This window comes from Manacus candei, unplaced genomic scaffold (assembly GCF_025592945.1).
Source record: "Manacus candei isolate 608988 ecotype Guabito, Panama unplaced genomic scaffold, ASM2559294v1 h1tg000117l, whole genome shotgun sequence".
NCBI classification, from domain to species: Eukaryota; Metazoa; Chordata; class Aves; order Passeriformes; family Pipridae; genus Manacus; species Manacus candei.
The window spans coordinates 843675-858242 of record NW_026138165.1 but is presented as its reverse complement, the minus strand read 5'-3'; the positions used below and the strand labels follow the sequence as shown (position 1 = coordinate 858242).

At 56.2% G+C, this 14568-nt stretch overlaps 2 protein-coding genes across 2 annotated transcripts; both read left to right on the top strand.

Annotated features, from left to right (window-relative positions):
* Positions 1–5011: 5011 nt before the first annotated feature.
* LOC127461958 (ankyrin repeat domain-containing protein 7-like) lies at positions 5012–8982 on the top strand. Its single transcript, XM_051770170.1, has 9 exons — positions 5012–5418; positions 5857–5971; positions 6217–6390; positions 6479–6585; positions 7293–7383; positions 7640–7815; positions 7980–8073; positions 8538–8684; positions 8926–8982. The coding sequence occupies exons 1-9, from the start codon at positions 5201–5203 to the stop codon at positions 8980–8982; spliced, it is 1179 nt and encodes a 392-aa protein (XP_051626130.1). The 5' UTR covers positions 5012–5200.
* Positions 8983–8989: 7 nt separating this feature from the next.
* On the top strand, positions 8990–14363 carry LOC127461957 (ankyrin repeat domain-containing protein 26-like). Its single transcript, XM_051770169.1, has 5 exons — positions 8990–9313; positions 10987–11119; positions 12322–12603; positions 13295–13530; positions 14207–14363. The coding sequence occupies exons 1-5, from the start codon at positions 9135–9137 to the stop codon at positions 14361–14363; spliced, it is 987 nt and encodes a 328-aa protein (XP_051626129.1). The 5' UTR covers positions 8990–9134.
* The last annotated feature ends 205 nt before the right edge of the window (positions 14364–14568 follow it).

Below are 14568 nucleotides of genomic sequence, written 5' to 3'. Positions count from 1 at the left end.
CAACACCTTCCATCCTTACGGGCCCCTGACCACACACAAGAGACCATTGTGGGGCAGCTGGGAAAACATCTCAGCTGAATGACTTGACTGTTTGCCTTGCATTTTCCCCAGGAGCCGGCAGTGACCTGGAAGATTTTCCTTTTGCCCTTTTCTGATTCGTGCCTCGTTTGTTGGATAATTGAGGAACGTCGACTGAGGAGGGGCCAAGGGGAGGTGGAGCTGCTCAAGGGGGGCATTTACAGCGTGCACTTCACCATCCATTCCTCACGGGATGCTTGTACCCGGCTCCGTCCTGGCACAGTCCCAAAGCTTCGTGCTCTTTCTGACCCCAAATCCCACCTTTTTGGGCCCCCCCATCCCATCCTCTTGGTCCCCTGGGGCATCTCCCCACCATCTCCTCTCTTTCCCAGCCAAGGCAAAGGCCCAACCCAAACTGGGTGGAACTGGGTCAAGCCCCACTGGAGTCCAAGGAGGACAAACAGGCCCAAGCTCCACCCTGGGCTCAAGTGGGACAAGGCCTGGCCAGGCTGAACTGGCACCAAGTGGGAAATGCCCTGCCATGGCCCCTTCCCAGGGCCTTTCCTCCAGGCTTTGCCCTCAATGCCTTGCCTTTCCGCCTGCACTGGTGTCCCCAACTTGCCTGGGAGCCGCAATCCCAAAGAGCCCCGCTCAGCCCGGGGGGCAGCCGGGGCTGGAGGGGGTGGGGACACCCGTGTCCCCCCCAGCCCCACAAGGCCAACCCCAACCAAGCCTTTGCTCTCCTCCTGCAGCCCATTCAGGCCGGCGGCGTCCAATGTGCGGAGGTAAGTCTGGGAGTTGGGGGGCACCCAGTGTAAGAAGTGGGGGCACTTTGGGCCCCCCATCCCTTCCTGGCACTGGGGACACCCCAGTGACCAGTGATGTCTCCTTGTCTCTCTACAGGGAGGCGTCATCAGCGGCCCGGTGGGTACCAGGGCTTGTGCTGGGCCCAGACCCTCCCCTCTGGTGGCCACCACCCTCCAGGCCATCCCAGTGCTCCCCAGTCCACCCCAATGTGCACTGGGAAGGCCCTTCCTCAGGGCCCCCACTCTATTCCCACACACCCCAGTCCACCCCACCACACACACACTCAGGGCATCATTCCCACACCATTTCTTCCCTTCTTTCTCCTCTAATCCTTCCCCTTTCCCATTGCCCATGACACTCGTGTCCAGAAAACCCCTTCCTTGACACCTCAGTCCCAAAGACCCTCCCAGTCCCTTCCAGTTTTCTCCCCTTCCCCATTTCTCCTGCCCCCACCCCTGTCCTGCTTCATTCCCTGGGTCCCCTCCACTGCAACCCCTTCCTCCTCACCCGCATCCCTCACAGTCCCATCCCTTCCACACCCCAATGCCCATCCTCTGGGATCCCCAATTCCCCCCACTTAACCCTCTTTGGGTCCCCTCCTCCTCCCCCCACTTCCCTGCAGGCCCTGAATTCCCCTGGCTCTCCTTGTCTCCATCCCCACCCCGGGCCCTGCAGGAACAGGGATCCCGGGGGAAACTGGGTGCAGTGGGGCTGGGGGGAGCAGAAGGGATTTTCCCCCTCAGACCAGGGGCCAACCATGGGCTGGGGGTTCTGGGGACACCCGTGTCTCTCCCCCAGCCTCACATGGGCCAATCCTGCCTAAACCTTTGCTCTCCTTCCCCAGCCAATCTCGGGACAAGGAGGAGGTGGATGTGTTGGGGTAAGTCCTGGAGTTGGGATGTCCCCAGTGTGGGAAATGGGGGGAAATGTAGTCCCCCCATCCCTCCTGGGCCTGGGAACACCCCAGTGACCAGTGACACCTCACGTTCTCTCTCCAGGGAGGCATGGATATCGGTCGAGTGAAGAGGTCTGAGGTGGGTACCCCGAGTTCTGCTGGGCCCAGACCCTCCCCTCTCATGGTCACGACCCTCCCCGGCATCCCAGTGTGTCCCAGTCCAGCCCAGTGTGTCCCAGTACATCCCAGTGTGTCCCAGTGAGTCCAGCCCAGTGTGTCCCAGTACATCCCAGTGTGTCCCAGTCCAGTTTGTCCCAGAACCAGCCCAGTGTGTCTCTAACCCTGCCTCTGTCCCCAGCCCCCCGTGGCTGACCAGGTGGAGCTGATGCGCCAGTGACGCTCGGCTGCCTCTCTGCATGTCCAGGTGAGAAATATGGGAGGCTTCTCAGCCCCCCAAAGGAGCCTGGCAGGGCCCTGGGGGGTCCCTGAGCCCTCTGAAGGGGGCAGAGCTTGGGGACAGCAGAGGGACACGCAGGGGGCTGTCCCTGCTCCGTGTCCCGGGGCAGCTGGACAGAGCTGCCCCCAAGCCTGGCCTTGCACTGGGGGCTCTGCAGACCCCCAGGCTCACCGGGAGGGCAGGGAGGGGCTCGGGGAGGTGTCAGAGCATCCCGGGCTCAGGGGCTCTGGGGCCACATGGATCTCAGCATCCAATTCCCTTCTCCTGCCCCAGCTCCCTGCAGACAGACAGGGTGGGGACAAGGCCCCTCCCATGTCCCTGTGGACACCGGGGGTGACGTTTGGGGCTCTGTCTTTCAGGACTGGAAGTGGTGGTGACACCCGTGTCCTGGCCCCTCCAGCAGCATGAGGAGATGATCATCCCTGGAGGACCCCCTTGATCCCCTGGATGCCCTGGCAATTTCCCTGCAAGAATCAATAAACCCCTGCAGCAAAACAAACGCTCTGTGTCTGTCTGGGTGTGTGTGTTCCCACCTCCACGGGTGCCTTCCCGTGTCCATGTGTGTTCCCACGTCCCCTGGGGCACCCGGTGGTTTGGGGGCACAGCGGGAAACAGGGTCTGACTGGGGCTGTCCAAGCACCGTCCCCAAGGAGCACAGCTTGGTGTCGGGGCAGGGGAGGGTCAGGGACAATCAGCCAAGGCCCCTCAGTCCTTCCCTGTGCTCTGGGAGGGATGGGAAAGGGGATCAAAGGAGCCAGCGGGTGTCAAATGCCCCCAGATCTCAAGGGCCAGGCTCGGGGCTTTAGGGATGGAGAGCAGCCCTGCATCCAAGGCCATGGGGATAGTGGGGGATGAAAAGCAGGATGGGAGCCAGCAATGGGAGCTCACAGCCCACAACCCCCCCATGTCCTGGGCTCATCCCACAGCGTGGGCAGCAGGGGAGGGGGGTTCTGCCCCTCTGCTCCGCTCAGCTGAGACCCCCCTGCAGTGCTGCCTCCAGCTCTGGGCAGAGGGCTGGCTCGTGTCCCATTTGTCACCCACCAGTACCCCCAGAGCCCTCTCCCAGCAGGGACTTCCATCCCTTCCTCCCCCAGCCTGCACCGATCCCGGGGGTTGCCCTGACCCAGCTGCACCACCTTGGTCTTGTCCAACCTCAGCAGATTCCCGTGTGTGCCGGCAAACGGGGGAAGGGGAATTCACCCGACTCTTGGGGATTTGTTTGTCTGCTGGTGCCCCAGGAAAAACAAAACCCTGTCAGTCCCATCTAGTCTGTCCCATATTCCACCCAGGAACCCTCCACCAAACAGATCCACCAGGTGGGGGGAATTCCAGGGCCCTTCTTCAGGGACTGATAGTCTTTCCGTGATTCTGTGCAGAGGGTGAGCAGTGGCCACCAGCAGAGCAGGGCCATACCCACAGTGCAGCCTGTGCAAAAGCACACACAGCATAGAGGGGCTCGTCCGCAAGAACCAACGGCAGTCGCCATCAAGACTCCAGGATGTGTCCTCGTTTTCTTCTGTTCCCCCTGCCGGCTTTGCTTCTCCCATTCCCCCATCCCAAGGCTGTCCCCTCTTCTTCCCTCTGCTTGCCTCTGGGACAGGCTTTCTTCCCGGGCTGGGAGTTAAGACTTCTCTCTCTGCCCTCCATCTGAGTGCAAATCAGTCCAGCAGACATCTTCAAGGCCGAAAGAGAAGCCAGGCCTGAAGGCCGAGCCAGAGCTGCCCTCTGCTCCCTTCAGCTCTGCTCACAGCTGCATCTTCAGCCTGTCCCAGAGGCCAGGCAAATGTGTGCCCTTCCTCCGGGAAGGCTTGAAGCACAGTGGTGTTAAGATCATGGCCTCCAGGTGAGCTATTGCTACTACTCAGTTGCCAGACTCTTGCAGTGCTTTCGAGCCCTCCTCTTTGTGTTCTGGGCAGAAGATAGTGAGTAAGCTCCTGGTAGCCTTAAAACACAGGCAAATCCCTGATCCCGTGGGAAGCAGATCAGTTTGTAGCCCATAAAGAAAAAGGGAAAATTCTTCAGCCTGTTTGTGGTCCATTGTAGTGTCCCTCCGCTGAGAAAGCTGGTGCAGAACCTCTGATCTTTCAGTTGGTGTTGTCATCGAGACAAAGTGGGAAAGTTTGAAAGTTTCTTCCTGCCCTGCTGTGTGCTGCCCGTTGGCTGGTGGAGGAGCAGAGCAGAAATTCACTGTTGGCATCTGGCAAAGCAGCAGGAGAGAGCAGTTGTGAGGGGGAGAGGGGGTGAGGTGTCTGCTCTTCAAGAGGGACAAGACAAAGGAGTTGGGGAATTGTCCTGGAACTCTGGCCTGGCAGGCTTGGAGCGCTGGGTGGGCATTTCTTGAGAGCTGTGGTGGCCCCACTTCCTCCTGAGCCTCATTTGATGGCAGTGTGTCCAGAGGCAGCCCGGCTCCAGGCTGAAGCAAAAAGCCAGAGCGGGTGATGCGGGAGCTGCTCCAGCGCCTACCGCAGCCTCCGGCCCGGTGGGAGCGTCCCGGGCCCTGCCCCGGGCGCCCTGAGGCGGGGCAGTGCCCACTCCCGCCAGCCGCCCTCACAAGGCCCAGGCCGCCTCCTTGCCACAAGGCCCAGCAGGGCCACCCTCACACCTGCCCCGCCCTGCCCTGTCCCGCCTGGCCCCACCCTGCCCCGTGGCCTCTGTCACACCCCACGCTGACATGCTGAGCCTTCCACCAGCCATTGTGACGCCACAGGCGCCAGTCGGGCACGGCTTTGTTGGTGCCCGCAGCCGGCGCTCAGAGCTGCTGTAGCCTCTCGGGGAGCAGCAGCACATCCCGCTCGGGGAGCATTGCGCACCTGCATCGCCGTCTGGGCAGCTGCAGGCCACGACCACTGCGCAGGGCGACCTCGTCTGCCTTGTGCTTCATACCCTGTGCCCGTCCTTATTCTCGCCCCTTTGTCACCCTCCCCCTAAACCTCGCCCCGTCCCATTCCTCATCCCCACTTGGCTCCCGGCAGCCCGCCGGGGCCTTCTTGCCCTTCCTGCTGCTGGGAGCTCCAAGCAGGGCCATGCCGTGGCTTCTGAGCAAGAAGCGACGGCAGTCGCCCTCCAGCAGCCCCAGTGGGCAGCCCTGGGCTGCCACCAGCTCCAGCAGCGCCTCCCAGCTCCGGGAGCAGGGGCTGGGCAGGCTGCACCGCGCGGCCGCCCGCGGTGACCTGGGCTGGCTGAGGCGCTGGCGCTGGTACGTCAAGGTAGTCGGCATCGACAGGCCAGACCAGGAGATGCGGTGAGTTCTGGGCCACGCTGATGGCACACCTTGCCTGCTCCTGAGCCAAGCTGCAGTAGTCCTCGGCAGCCCTCTCTTAGGGACAAGGTTTGAAAAGTGACATTTGCCCTGTCAGCTGGGACAGGGAACTCTTGAGCTTTTCACTGCTTGCAGCTGCCGCCCGGGCTCCAGCGCTGCTGCAAACGCGTGTTGCCCACCTGCCCCTTGGCTGTGCTCTCTCTGCAGGGCTGTTCTGCAGCTGCTCAGCCCTCACCTGTTCTCTTCTGCCCTCTGGCTCATCAGGGCAGGGTTGCAGCAGCAGCAGCAGCAGCAGCAGCAGCAGCAGCAGCAGCAGCAGGAGGAGCAGAGTCCAGGCAGGGTCCCCAGGGTGCTGGGTACAGACACAGCTTGGGCTCGTCCTTTGTCTGTATGGGTTAAGAGAGTCTGTTTAATTTTTAGGACACCTCTGCATCTGGCTTCGGCCAATGGCCATGCAGATGTCGTCAGATATCTGCTAAGGAAGAACAGCCAGCCCAACCTCGCTGACAGCTTCAAGAGAACGGCCCTGATGAAGGTGTGTGCAATGCCTTCTGAGCTTGGAGGTGGGGCTTAGTGCTGGGGTGTTAAAGGGGAGGTGTCTGGAGGGATTCCTTGCAGGGCAGGGCCATAGAAACACACCTATTGCAATGGGCACGGCACAGCCTCTGTTAGCTGATCTTTGAAGATGGTCTTCTATGGCAGCACTCAGGAGCTGAGGGCGTTGTGACAGAGGGGGATGGAAAAGTTGGGAGTCTTTCCCTTTTGGTGTGTTGTTGCCAGGCAGTCCAGCAGGAGCAGGAAGAATGTGTTGCTGTTCTGCTGGAACACGGTGCCGACCCCAATCTGGCAGACGCTGACGGCAACACTGCCCTTCACCTGGCTGTCCTCTCTAAAAACACAGCTGTAGCAGGGCTGTTACTGGAGCATCATGCCAACAGTGATGCTCAGAACCAGGTAACCTTGGCACGGGGCTAAAGCTGCTCTTTCCAACAGCTGCAGAGCTTGTCTGTGTCTTTCTAATGGGGATTCTTTCTCCTTTTAGTGGGGATTTACCCCCTTGAAACTTGCAGCCTTGCAACAGCATGAGGAGATTCTGGAGTGCCTTGTGAACAAAGCAGCTGACAGGCCTGCTCAAGCCCAGGGGGAAAGGTGAGGGCTTTGTCAAAACAGCACCCGGGTGTTCTGGGTAGTCTGCAAGTGTGACCCAGACGAGGGGCATGGCAATGAGCTGGGAAAAAGAAGGAGCAGCCCCGTGGAAGCAGTTCCCCGTGGGACTGGTAAATGCAGGTCTGCCCTTGGCTGCTCTCCTACCTCAGGGGCTCTCGTCCTTTGCCCGCTGAGGTCTGCAAGAAAGCCTTGTCTGTGGTGCCCTCTCCCCACCCAGAGCCAGAGCCCCGGGGAAACTTGCCAGTAGCTCAGCAGCGTGGCTGCTCTGCAGGCCAGGGGGGTTTAAGGCACGGCAGAGTTGGTGTGTTAAGTGCTCTGAAGGGAAGCGTTGGGGGAAAGAGAACCAACACTGTCCCAGGGGACACGAGGGGCTCCGAGCGCACAGAAGGAGAAAACTTCCTGCCATGGAGATGGTCAGGGGGTCGAAGGGCTTGCCCTGGGAGTTTGTGCAGCCGCATCTGTGGGGACTTTGAAGAGCAGTGCAAGGAGCCCTGAACAGCATGGCCTGAGCTGGTAGCTGAGGCTGCTTTAGGGAGGCCCCTGGTAAGAGAAATTCTCCAATGCTTCCATGGACTTGGCTTTGCTTTCCCGGAGCTTGTAGGAAAGGGGGGAAGAGCTGTTTTGGGAGCAAGCAGGGGAAAACTGATGCAGGATCAGACATGTTTCCGATGAAATTTTGCATGCTTTAGGACTGCTCTTGTGGTTCCTGGAAGCCATGAGGTTCACCTGGAGGAAGATAATCTGCGCTTGCAGGAGGAGCTGGACAGGGCTGGCGCGGAGGTATGGAAAGCCTGTCCCCACAGGGAGAAACCTGGGGGTGCCTGTTGCTTCCTATCCATCCTGAAAATGGACAAAACAGTGTTCAGTGTGTTCATTGGGGAGCAGAAGTGAAGCTTTGAAGGGACTTGAATGGATTGCAGTTCTTTGGGCCGAGGGGATGCACACAGACATGCAGCACCTGAGTTCTTCAGCAGCAGCTGGCTCCTCTCTGGAAAAGCTCCCCTGACAACTGTGCATTCTTCCCGTGATTTTACAGCTGCAGGAGGAGGAAGAAAAGCATCTTCAGTCTGAGCATTGTGTTCCTGACTTGAAGACTGCCTTGGATGCCAAGGAAAGAGAGGCAATAACTTCTTCCCAGGAACTGCAGGACCTCCTGTTGGCATCTTGTGAGACCAATCCGACTGTGAACCAACTGGAAGAAGACACGCAAGAGTAAGAGAGGAACCCAGTGAAGGGGTCTGTGGCTTTGGGGATTGGGTGGAAACAGGGGGAGAGTCAGTGGGATTTTGAAGGACACTTCTACTGTGGCTTCTGTTCCTTAGCACAGTTTGTCTGGCATTGGATTTTCTGGTAATAAAGCTGTATTTCTTCTTAAGCTTTGCAAGTGAGAACAGCAGATTGGAAGCCACTGTCCAGCAGCCAAGCGAGAGCGTTGAAGCCCTTCCGAGAGCCCTGCAAGCCTCTGCCTCAGTAAGCTGGTGCTAAATTTGCCTTTTTGTGACTCTTGAGCCTAGTTGCCTATTTCTGTGGGGCAACTGTCAGATGAAGTTTTCCTGGAGAGCCTGGGGAGCTCAGCTTCTGCCTTCTCCTCAGCAGAGGCTGCTCAGAAAGCAGCCTGGTCCTTTCCCCAGCTGCTACAAAAGCCCTGAGGGTATTTGGTGTGCTGGACACTGGAGGAATTCTTAGATTCTAAATGAGGAGTTTCATCATGAGCTCCAAGGGACCCAGAAGTATTGTTGCCAGAAGTGTCTCCCAAATTCTTAAGTAGGTCTAAAGTTTCTTCTTTCTGTTGGGGAATCTTTCAAGTGTTTCCTAGGCTCATTTCCAGTAGATGATAAATACAGTTGCCATGGCCACCCCCTTGAGAGATTTTCCCAGAATTCACTGCCTTTAGATCATGCTGAGTTTCCTTTTCTTTTTTTTTCTGTGCACAGGGTGGTGAACTTTCCCAGCAGCTGGACATGGAGCCTGGCACAGGCATGCAGCTTGAGGCCCTAAACCAGGCTTTGCAAGAAGAGCTGTCCACTCTGCTTGGGAAGTGTGAACAACTGGAGAAGAGCAAATGTCAGCTGCAAGAAGAGGTGACAAAACACCACCACCATTTGGAGACTTTGGTGCTGGATGGCAGCCAAAGAGAACAGTGTACAAGAGAGGTGACAGAAGGAGCTGACCAGGAAAGAAGTGCAAAGCTACAAGAGGTCAGCCTTGTTTTGCAAGTAAGTGAATTTCTCCCCAGTGTCCACAGGCTCTTCATTAGGAGCTTGGAAGCAGAGTGCTCATTTGGGCTTCTTTCCCAATGCAAAGAATTGTTTGCCCTGGCAGCTCCTGGGTTCTGCCTTGGTTGCTGCTGGGAGTGAGGAGGCAGAGCCGCCTCTCTGAGTAAGGCTGGGCCCTTGAAAGTGGGTGTGTGCAATTTTGTGCTGGGCAGAGCTCTCTTTTTCTTGTGGTGGTTGAAGGTGCACTGTCTCCTTCAGGCACAGGCAGCCCACCAGGCCCCACTAGGACAAACTGGAGACATTCATTGTGAATCCATGAGAATCCAGTTGGAAGAAAGAATTAGAAATCTGGAAAGTGAATTGGAGAGGATCAAAAACACCCAACAAGAGAGTGCTTCTCGTAAAGAAGCAACGCAGGGAGAGATGGAAAGGTACAAAGAGCTGTATCTGGAGGAAGTTAAAACCAGAAGATGCCTTGACAAGAAACTGGAAAGGTACATCCGTACTTGTTTGGAGTGGTAATAAGAGAGTCCTTTTTCTTCCTGCATTTTCCTTGGAAATCCATCTTCTACATCTGGCCAGCATTATTGCCCTCCATTGGCCAACAGGGTCTGATGGAGTTGCCAAGACCCTCTCCTTGATATTTGAAAAGTCGTGGCAGTCAGGGGAAGTCCCAGGTGAGGGGAAAAAGGGAAACCCACTGTGCCCATCTTTGAAAGGGGTAGAAAGGAGGGCCCTGGGAACTGCCAACGTGTCAGCCTGCCCTCTGTGCCTGGGGAGGTGATGGAAAAGATCCTTCTAGAAGCTCTGTCAAGGCACGTGGATGACAGGGAGGTGATTGGAAGCACCAGCACAGCTTCCCCAAGGGCAAGTGCTGCTTGACCGACCTGGTGGCCTTCTAAGATGGAGCGACTGCCTCAGTGGACAAGGGCTACCCATGTCATCTCCCTGTCATTCTGGGAAGCCTTTGACACAGTCCCCCACAACATCCTTCTCTCCAAAGTGGAGAGAGATGGATTGGATGCGTGGACTGTTAGATGGAGAAGAAATTGGGTGAACAGTGCCATGCAGAGGTGGTGATCAATGGCTCAGAGTGCTGAGGGCCATCAGTGCCGAGTGGTGTCCCTCAGGGGTCTGGACTGGGCCCAGTGTTCTTTAATGTCTTCACTAATGATCCAGAGGAAGGGTTGGAGTGCACCCTCAGCAAATTTGCAGCTGACACCAAGCTGAGGGGTGTGGTTGACACAGCTGATGCCATCCAGAGGGCCCTGGACAAGCTGGAGAAGTGGGCCCATGGCAATCTGCTGATGGTTTACCAAGAGCCAGTGCAAGATGCTGGCCGTGGCTCAGGGCAGCCCCTGTATCAGTGCAGGCTGGGGGATGAAGAGGGGCAGAGCAGCCCTGCCGAGAAGCCCTTGGGCTGGAGGAGAGGCCGGACATGAGCCGGCGATGTGCGCTCGCAGCCCAGAAAGCCAATTGTGTCCTGGGCTGTGTCCAAGGCAGCGTGGCCAGCGGGTGGAGGGAGGGCATTCTGCCTCTCTGCTCTGCCCTTGGGAGAGCCCAGCTGGAGTGCTGCATCCAGCTCTGGGCTCCTCAGCACAACAAGGACCTCCAGCTGTTGGACTGAGTCCAGAGGAGGCCACCAAGGTGCTTGGAAAGATGGAACACCTCTGCTAGGAGGAAAGGCTGGGACAATTGCAACACTTCAGCCTGGAAAAGAGAAGGCTTTGGAGTGACCTAATTGTGGCCTTTTGGGGTGTGAAGGGAACCTACAAGAAGGATGAAGAGAGTGCATTTAAAAGAGCAGGTAGTGAGAGGACAAGGGGGAATGGCTTCAAATGGAAAGAGAGTAGGTTTAGATTTGATCCTCGGAAGAAATTGGTTGCTGTGAGGGTGGTGAGGAACTGCAACAGGTTGCCCAGAGAAGCTGTGGATGCCCCATGGCTGGAAGTGTTCAAGGCCAGGTTGGATGGGGTTGTGAACAAGCTGGTCTGGTGGAAGGTGTCCCTGCCCACAGCAGGAGGCTTGGAACTGGATGATCTTTAAGGTCCCTGCCAAGCCAAGCCATTCTAGGCTTGGATGCTGTCTGTGCTGTTTCTGTGAGACTGTTGGGGAAAGGCTGGTTCTTCCTGTGTTTCATGGTTTTCTTCACTAATTTGCTGTGCAGGCTGGAAAAGCTTCTGAGGATAGAGAGGAGGAAACTCCGGGTTAATGAAGAGAAAGGAAGTCAGTCCCAGCTGGAAGAAATGAAGAAGAGATATTCTGAAAAGGTCAAGGAAGTTGATGGATTCCAAAGAGAGGTGAGCTGTGCTCTGGGTGGGGCTTTTTGGTTGTGGTGTTCCTTCTTTTGAAAACTGGGAGATGCTTTCCCTCTATTTCTTGTCATGTGGATGTTTTTATTCCCTTGGCTGCATTTTGGATGTGATGGGCTTTTCTTAATGCTCCTCCTGCTGTTCCAGTGGGAGATGACTCGAACTAATCCAGAGGTAGTTCTCCTTCTGGGGAAAGATGCAAATGTTGAGGGCAAAGCAGTAGGTGTAAGGGCTGATGGAGGCCAGGCTGTCCTGCAGAGGAGGGGCAAGCCAGGAGTGGCAGCCAGCCTGGCAGGGTGCGTGAGCTCCCGGGCCAGGGAGCCGTCCCACAGGCCCTGAGCAAGAAGAGCAGAACAGGCCCCCTGACAGTGAGCGGGGTCAGCCAAGAGTGCAGATCCCTCGGCTGGGCCCTAGGGATGGGCAGGTCTGCCGTCCTGGCAGGACATCACGTCCATGGGCTGAGAGCAGTGGGGCCCAGCTGAGGCCTGGCTGCAGCTGGAGGGAGGCTGTGACAGCGTCCTCTGGGTGTGACAGATGAATTGCTGCCCTGGCAGAGAGGGGAGGAACAGCACTGTCACTGGCAGGGCACCATCAGCCCCTGAGCCCTGTCTCAGGCACGAGCTGAGCAGGAGGCACTTGAGGCTTTGCTTTTCTGCACAGTGTTGTTGCTGCCCAGGGCCCAAGGAGGACAGGGGCCTCCCAGGGGAAAATCTGTCCCTTCTTGCTCACGGGGAGCTGTTTCAGCCCATCCTGTGGTGGGGAGCCAGAAGGCCTGTTCCCAGCAGTGCTTTTGAGGCTGCTCTGCCTGTGCAGCAGTGGCACAGAACCTCTCATCCCTTCTCCGCTCGTCACTCGGATCCGTTGCTAAAGCGGCGTCTGTCAGAGTCACGCCTGGGTTTGAAGGCATCCCTGTAGAATGGCTTCCTGCCTTTGCAGTGATTCCTTTGGAGTCCAGAAGCGTGGAGCATTTTTGCATGAGGAACTCCAAAAGGCTGGGAAGCTGAGGAATCCTATGGCAAATGATGGGAAAGCTGTTCTTGCTGGAAAAGAAAAGCCTGGTTGCACTTTGTGTCTAGTCCTGAGCCAGTAGATGATGAATAAAGTCTCCCTGGGCACCCCCTTTTGGGGTTTGCCCAGAATTCACTGCCTTTACACCACGCTGAGCTCCTTTTTTTATTTTCTGTCTGCAGGTTGCTGAACTTTCCCAGCAGTTGGACAGGGAACGTGAACAGTGCACGCAGCTGGGGGCCAAAAATCAGGCTTTGCAAGAAGAGCTGTCTACCCTGCGTGGGGAGTGCGAGAACCTGGCCCTGGACAAATGCCAGCTGCAAGAAGAGCTGGCAAAACTCCACCATCATTTGGAGACCAACGTGGTGGATCGCAGCCAACTCGAACAGTGTAAAAGAGAGGTGGAAGAACAAGCAGACCAGGAAATAAGACAAAAACTCCAAGAAGTCAATGAGTTTTTGCAAGTAAGTGAATTTCTCCCCAGTGTCCACAGGCACTTCCTAAACTTCTCTTGTGGCCATGGTGTTTGGTCTTTTTCTTTTGCTCCTGTATTCTGTGGGTTAGCTTCTGTCTTTGCTGAAGGCAGTGGCAGAAGGCAATCTGGTTGGGCAGGAGTGCTGTCATGGGTGTGGAATGTGCCGGCAGGTCCCTGAATGCAAAGGCTGCCCAAGGCAGATTCCCACTTTGCAGTGCTTGGGGGGATCTCTGTGCACTGCTCTGCTTCTCACTGCTCATCCTTGAATGGGTTTGGCAACTTGCAGCTGTCATGGCCAGACCTACAGGTGCTGCTTTGTCCTTGTAGGGGGTGAAAGTGCTCAGAAAAGGAGTCACTGAAATTCCAGGGATGGGAGGGAGGGGGTGGAGGTGGAAGCTCTTCTTGTCTTTGAAGAATCCTTTTGGACATGCCCTGCCCTACAGACCCAGTGTCTCTTCATTAGTAGCTTTGAAGCAGAGTGCTCATTTGGGCTTCTTTCCCAATGAAAAGAATTGTTTGCCCTGGCAGCTCCTGGGTTCTGCCTTGATTGCTGCTGGGAGTGAGGAGGCAGAGCCACCTCTCTGAGTAAGGCTGGGCCCTTGAAAGTGGGTGTGTGCAATTTTGTGCTGGGCAGAGCTCTCTTTTTCTTGTGGTGGTTGAAGGTGCACTGTCTCCTTCAGGCACAGGCAGCCCACCAGGACACATTAGAAGAAATCAGAACCAGTCATGTGGACTCACTGAAAAAGCAGCTGGAAGACAGAATTAGAGATCTGGAACGTGCACTGGGAAGGACAAAAAGCAACCAAGCAGAAAGACCTTTTCAAAAGGAATCCACCCAGGCAGAAGTGGACAAGTATAAAGAACTGTATCTGGTGGAAGCCCAAAGAAGAAAAAGCCTTGCCAAGAGACTGGAAAGGTAAGTCCATGCTTTTTTGGACTGGTAAGAAGAGACTCCTTTTTCCTCCTGCGTTTTCCTTGGAAATCCCTTTTCTACATCTGACCAGCGTCAGGTGTGAAAGCAGAACGTGGCATCTTTGTGGGGAACGTTCCTTCAGACCCTTCCCTTCCTCAGACCTGTCTTCCTTTCTCTTTAGAGTTCCAGCAGTAACCCCACAGCACCACCACTATGGCATTATTGGTGTCTTTTCAAGTTGAGGTTGTTTTAGCATGCAGTCTTTTTGCCAGTCTCTACTCTCCTCATCCCGTGGGTGACAGAAAAGATGAATCTTGTGCCCTTTCCTGTTTGAATAAGGAGAGGCCTCTGGGAGAAGTGAGTTGGATTCTGTGAATCCAAAATAAGGCGGCTCTTTCTTGGCTTCTGTTTTGGCAGCGGGTCTGAGGGTTGAGCTTTCCTTGAGAAGGCCAGGGTAGGCCAGAGTTCTTCTGGAGGTGACACTGCCTACTCCTTGCACTTGGTGTGATTTCTTAGAAACAGGCCCTGTGAACAAGCTCAGATCAAAGGATGTGCTGGTTTTGGACGCTCTTCATGCCCTTGGCTTTTAGAAGTCGAGTAGTAGCCAAGGCTGTGGAGGGTAACTTTGCAAAAGCCTTCCTGCCAAAGATGACTCTGTGTGTGCTTGTGAATGTTTCAGAGCTACTGAGAGACTTGCAGTGGCCAACACCAAGCTCTTTTTGGAGCGCCACAGAAGCAGATCTGCAGTCCCAAGCAGCGCTGTCAGCGGACTTCTGGCTGCAAGTCCACTTCAGGATTCACCTGGCCTGGGACATCTTGGCATCAGTTTGGGCTGAGCAGAAGTCTGGCTCTCAGAACACCACCCAGACACCTGTGGTAAAGCCCAAGACTTCTGCTCATCAGGTTTGTCCAGATTTTCCAGAGTGGTCAAAAAAGATTGAAATGGAAGCAATGAGCTGTGGAACTCCATTCTTTTCCAAGAGAAACTGTGGGCAAGAGCACTGTGGCACAGGAACCTCCCACCTAAGTTCTACCCTAAAT

What these genes read in the sequence shown, in the direction of transcription:
- LOC127461958 (XM_051770170.1), top strand. Translation starts at nt 5,201, where the DNA reads ATGCCGTGGCTTCTGAGCAAGAAGCGACGGCAGTCGCCCTCCAGCAGC. An exon ending in ACAGTGATGCTCAGAACCAG is followed by an intron (nt 6,391 to 6,478) that starts GTAACCTTGGCA and finishes TTCTCCTTTTAG; the next exon opens with TGGGGATTTACCCCCTTGAA. An exon ending in AATGTCAGCTGCAAGAAGAG is followed by an intron (nt 8,685 to 8,925) that starts GTGACAAAACAC and finishes TTGCCCTGGCAG; the next exon opens with CTCCTGGGTTCTGCCTTGGT.
- LOC127461957 (XM_051770169.1), top strand. Translation starts at nt 9,135, where the DNA reads ATGAGAATCCAGTTGGAAGAAAGAATTAGAAATCTGGAAAGTGAATTG. An exon ending in CTTGACAAGAAACTGGAAAG is followed by an intron (nt 9,314 to 10,986) that starts GTACATCCGTAC and finishes TTTGCTGTGCAG; the next exon opens with GCTGGAAAAGCTTCTGAGGA. An exon ending in AAGTCAATGAGTTTTTGCAA is followed by an intron (nt 12,604 to 13,294) that starts GTAAGTGAATTT and finishes TGTCTCCTTCAG; the next exon opens with GCACAGGCAGCCCACCAGGA.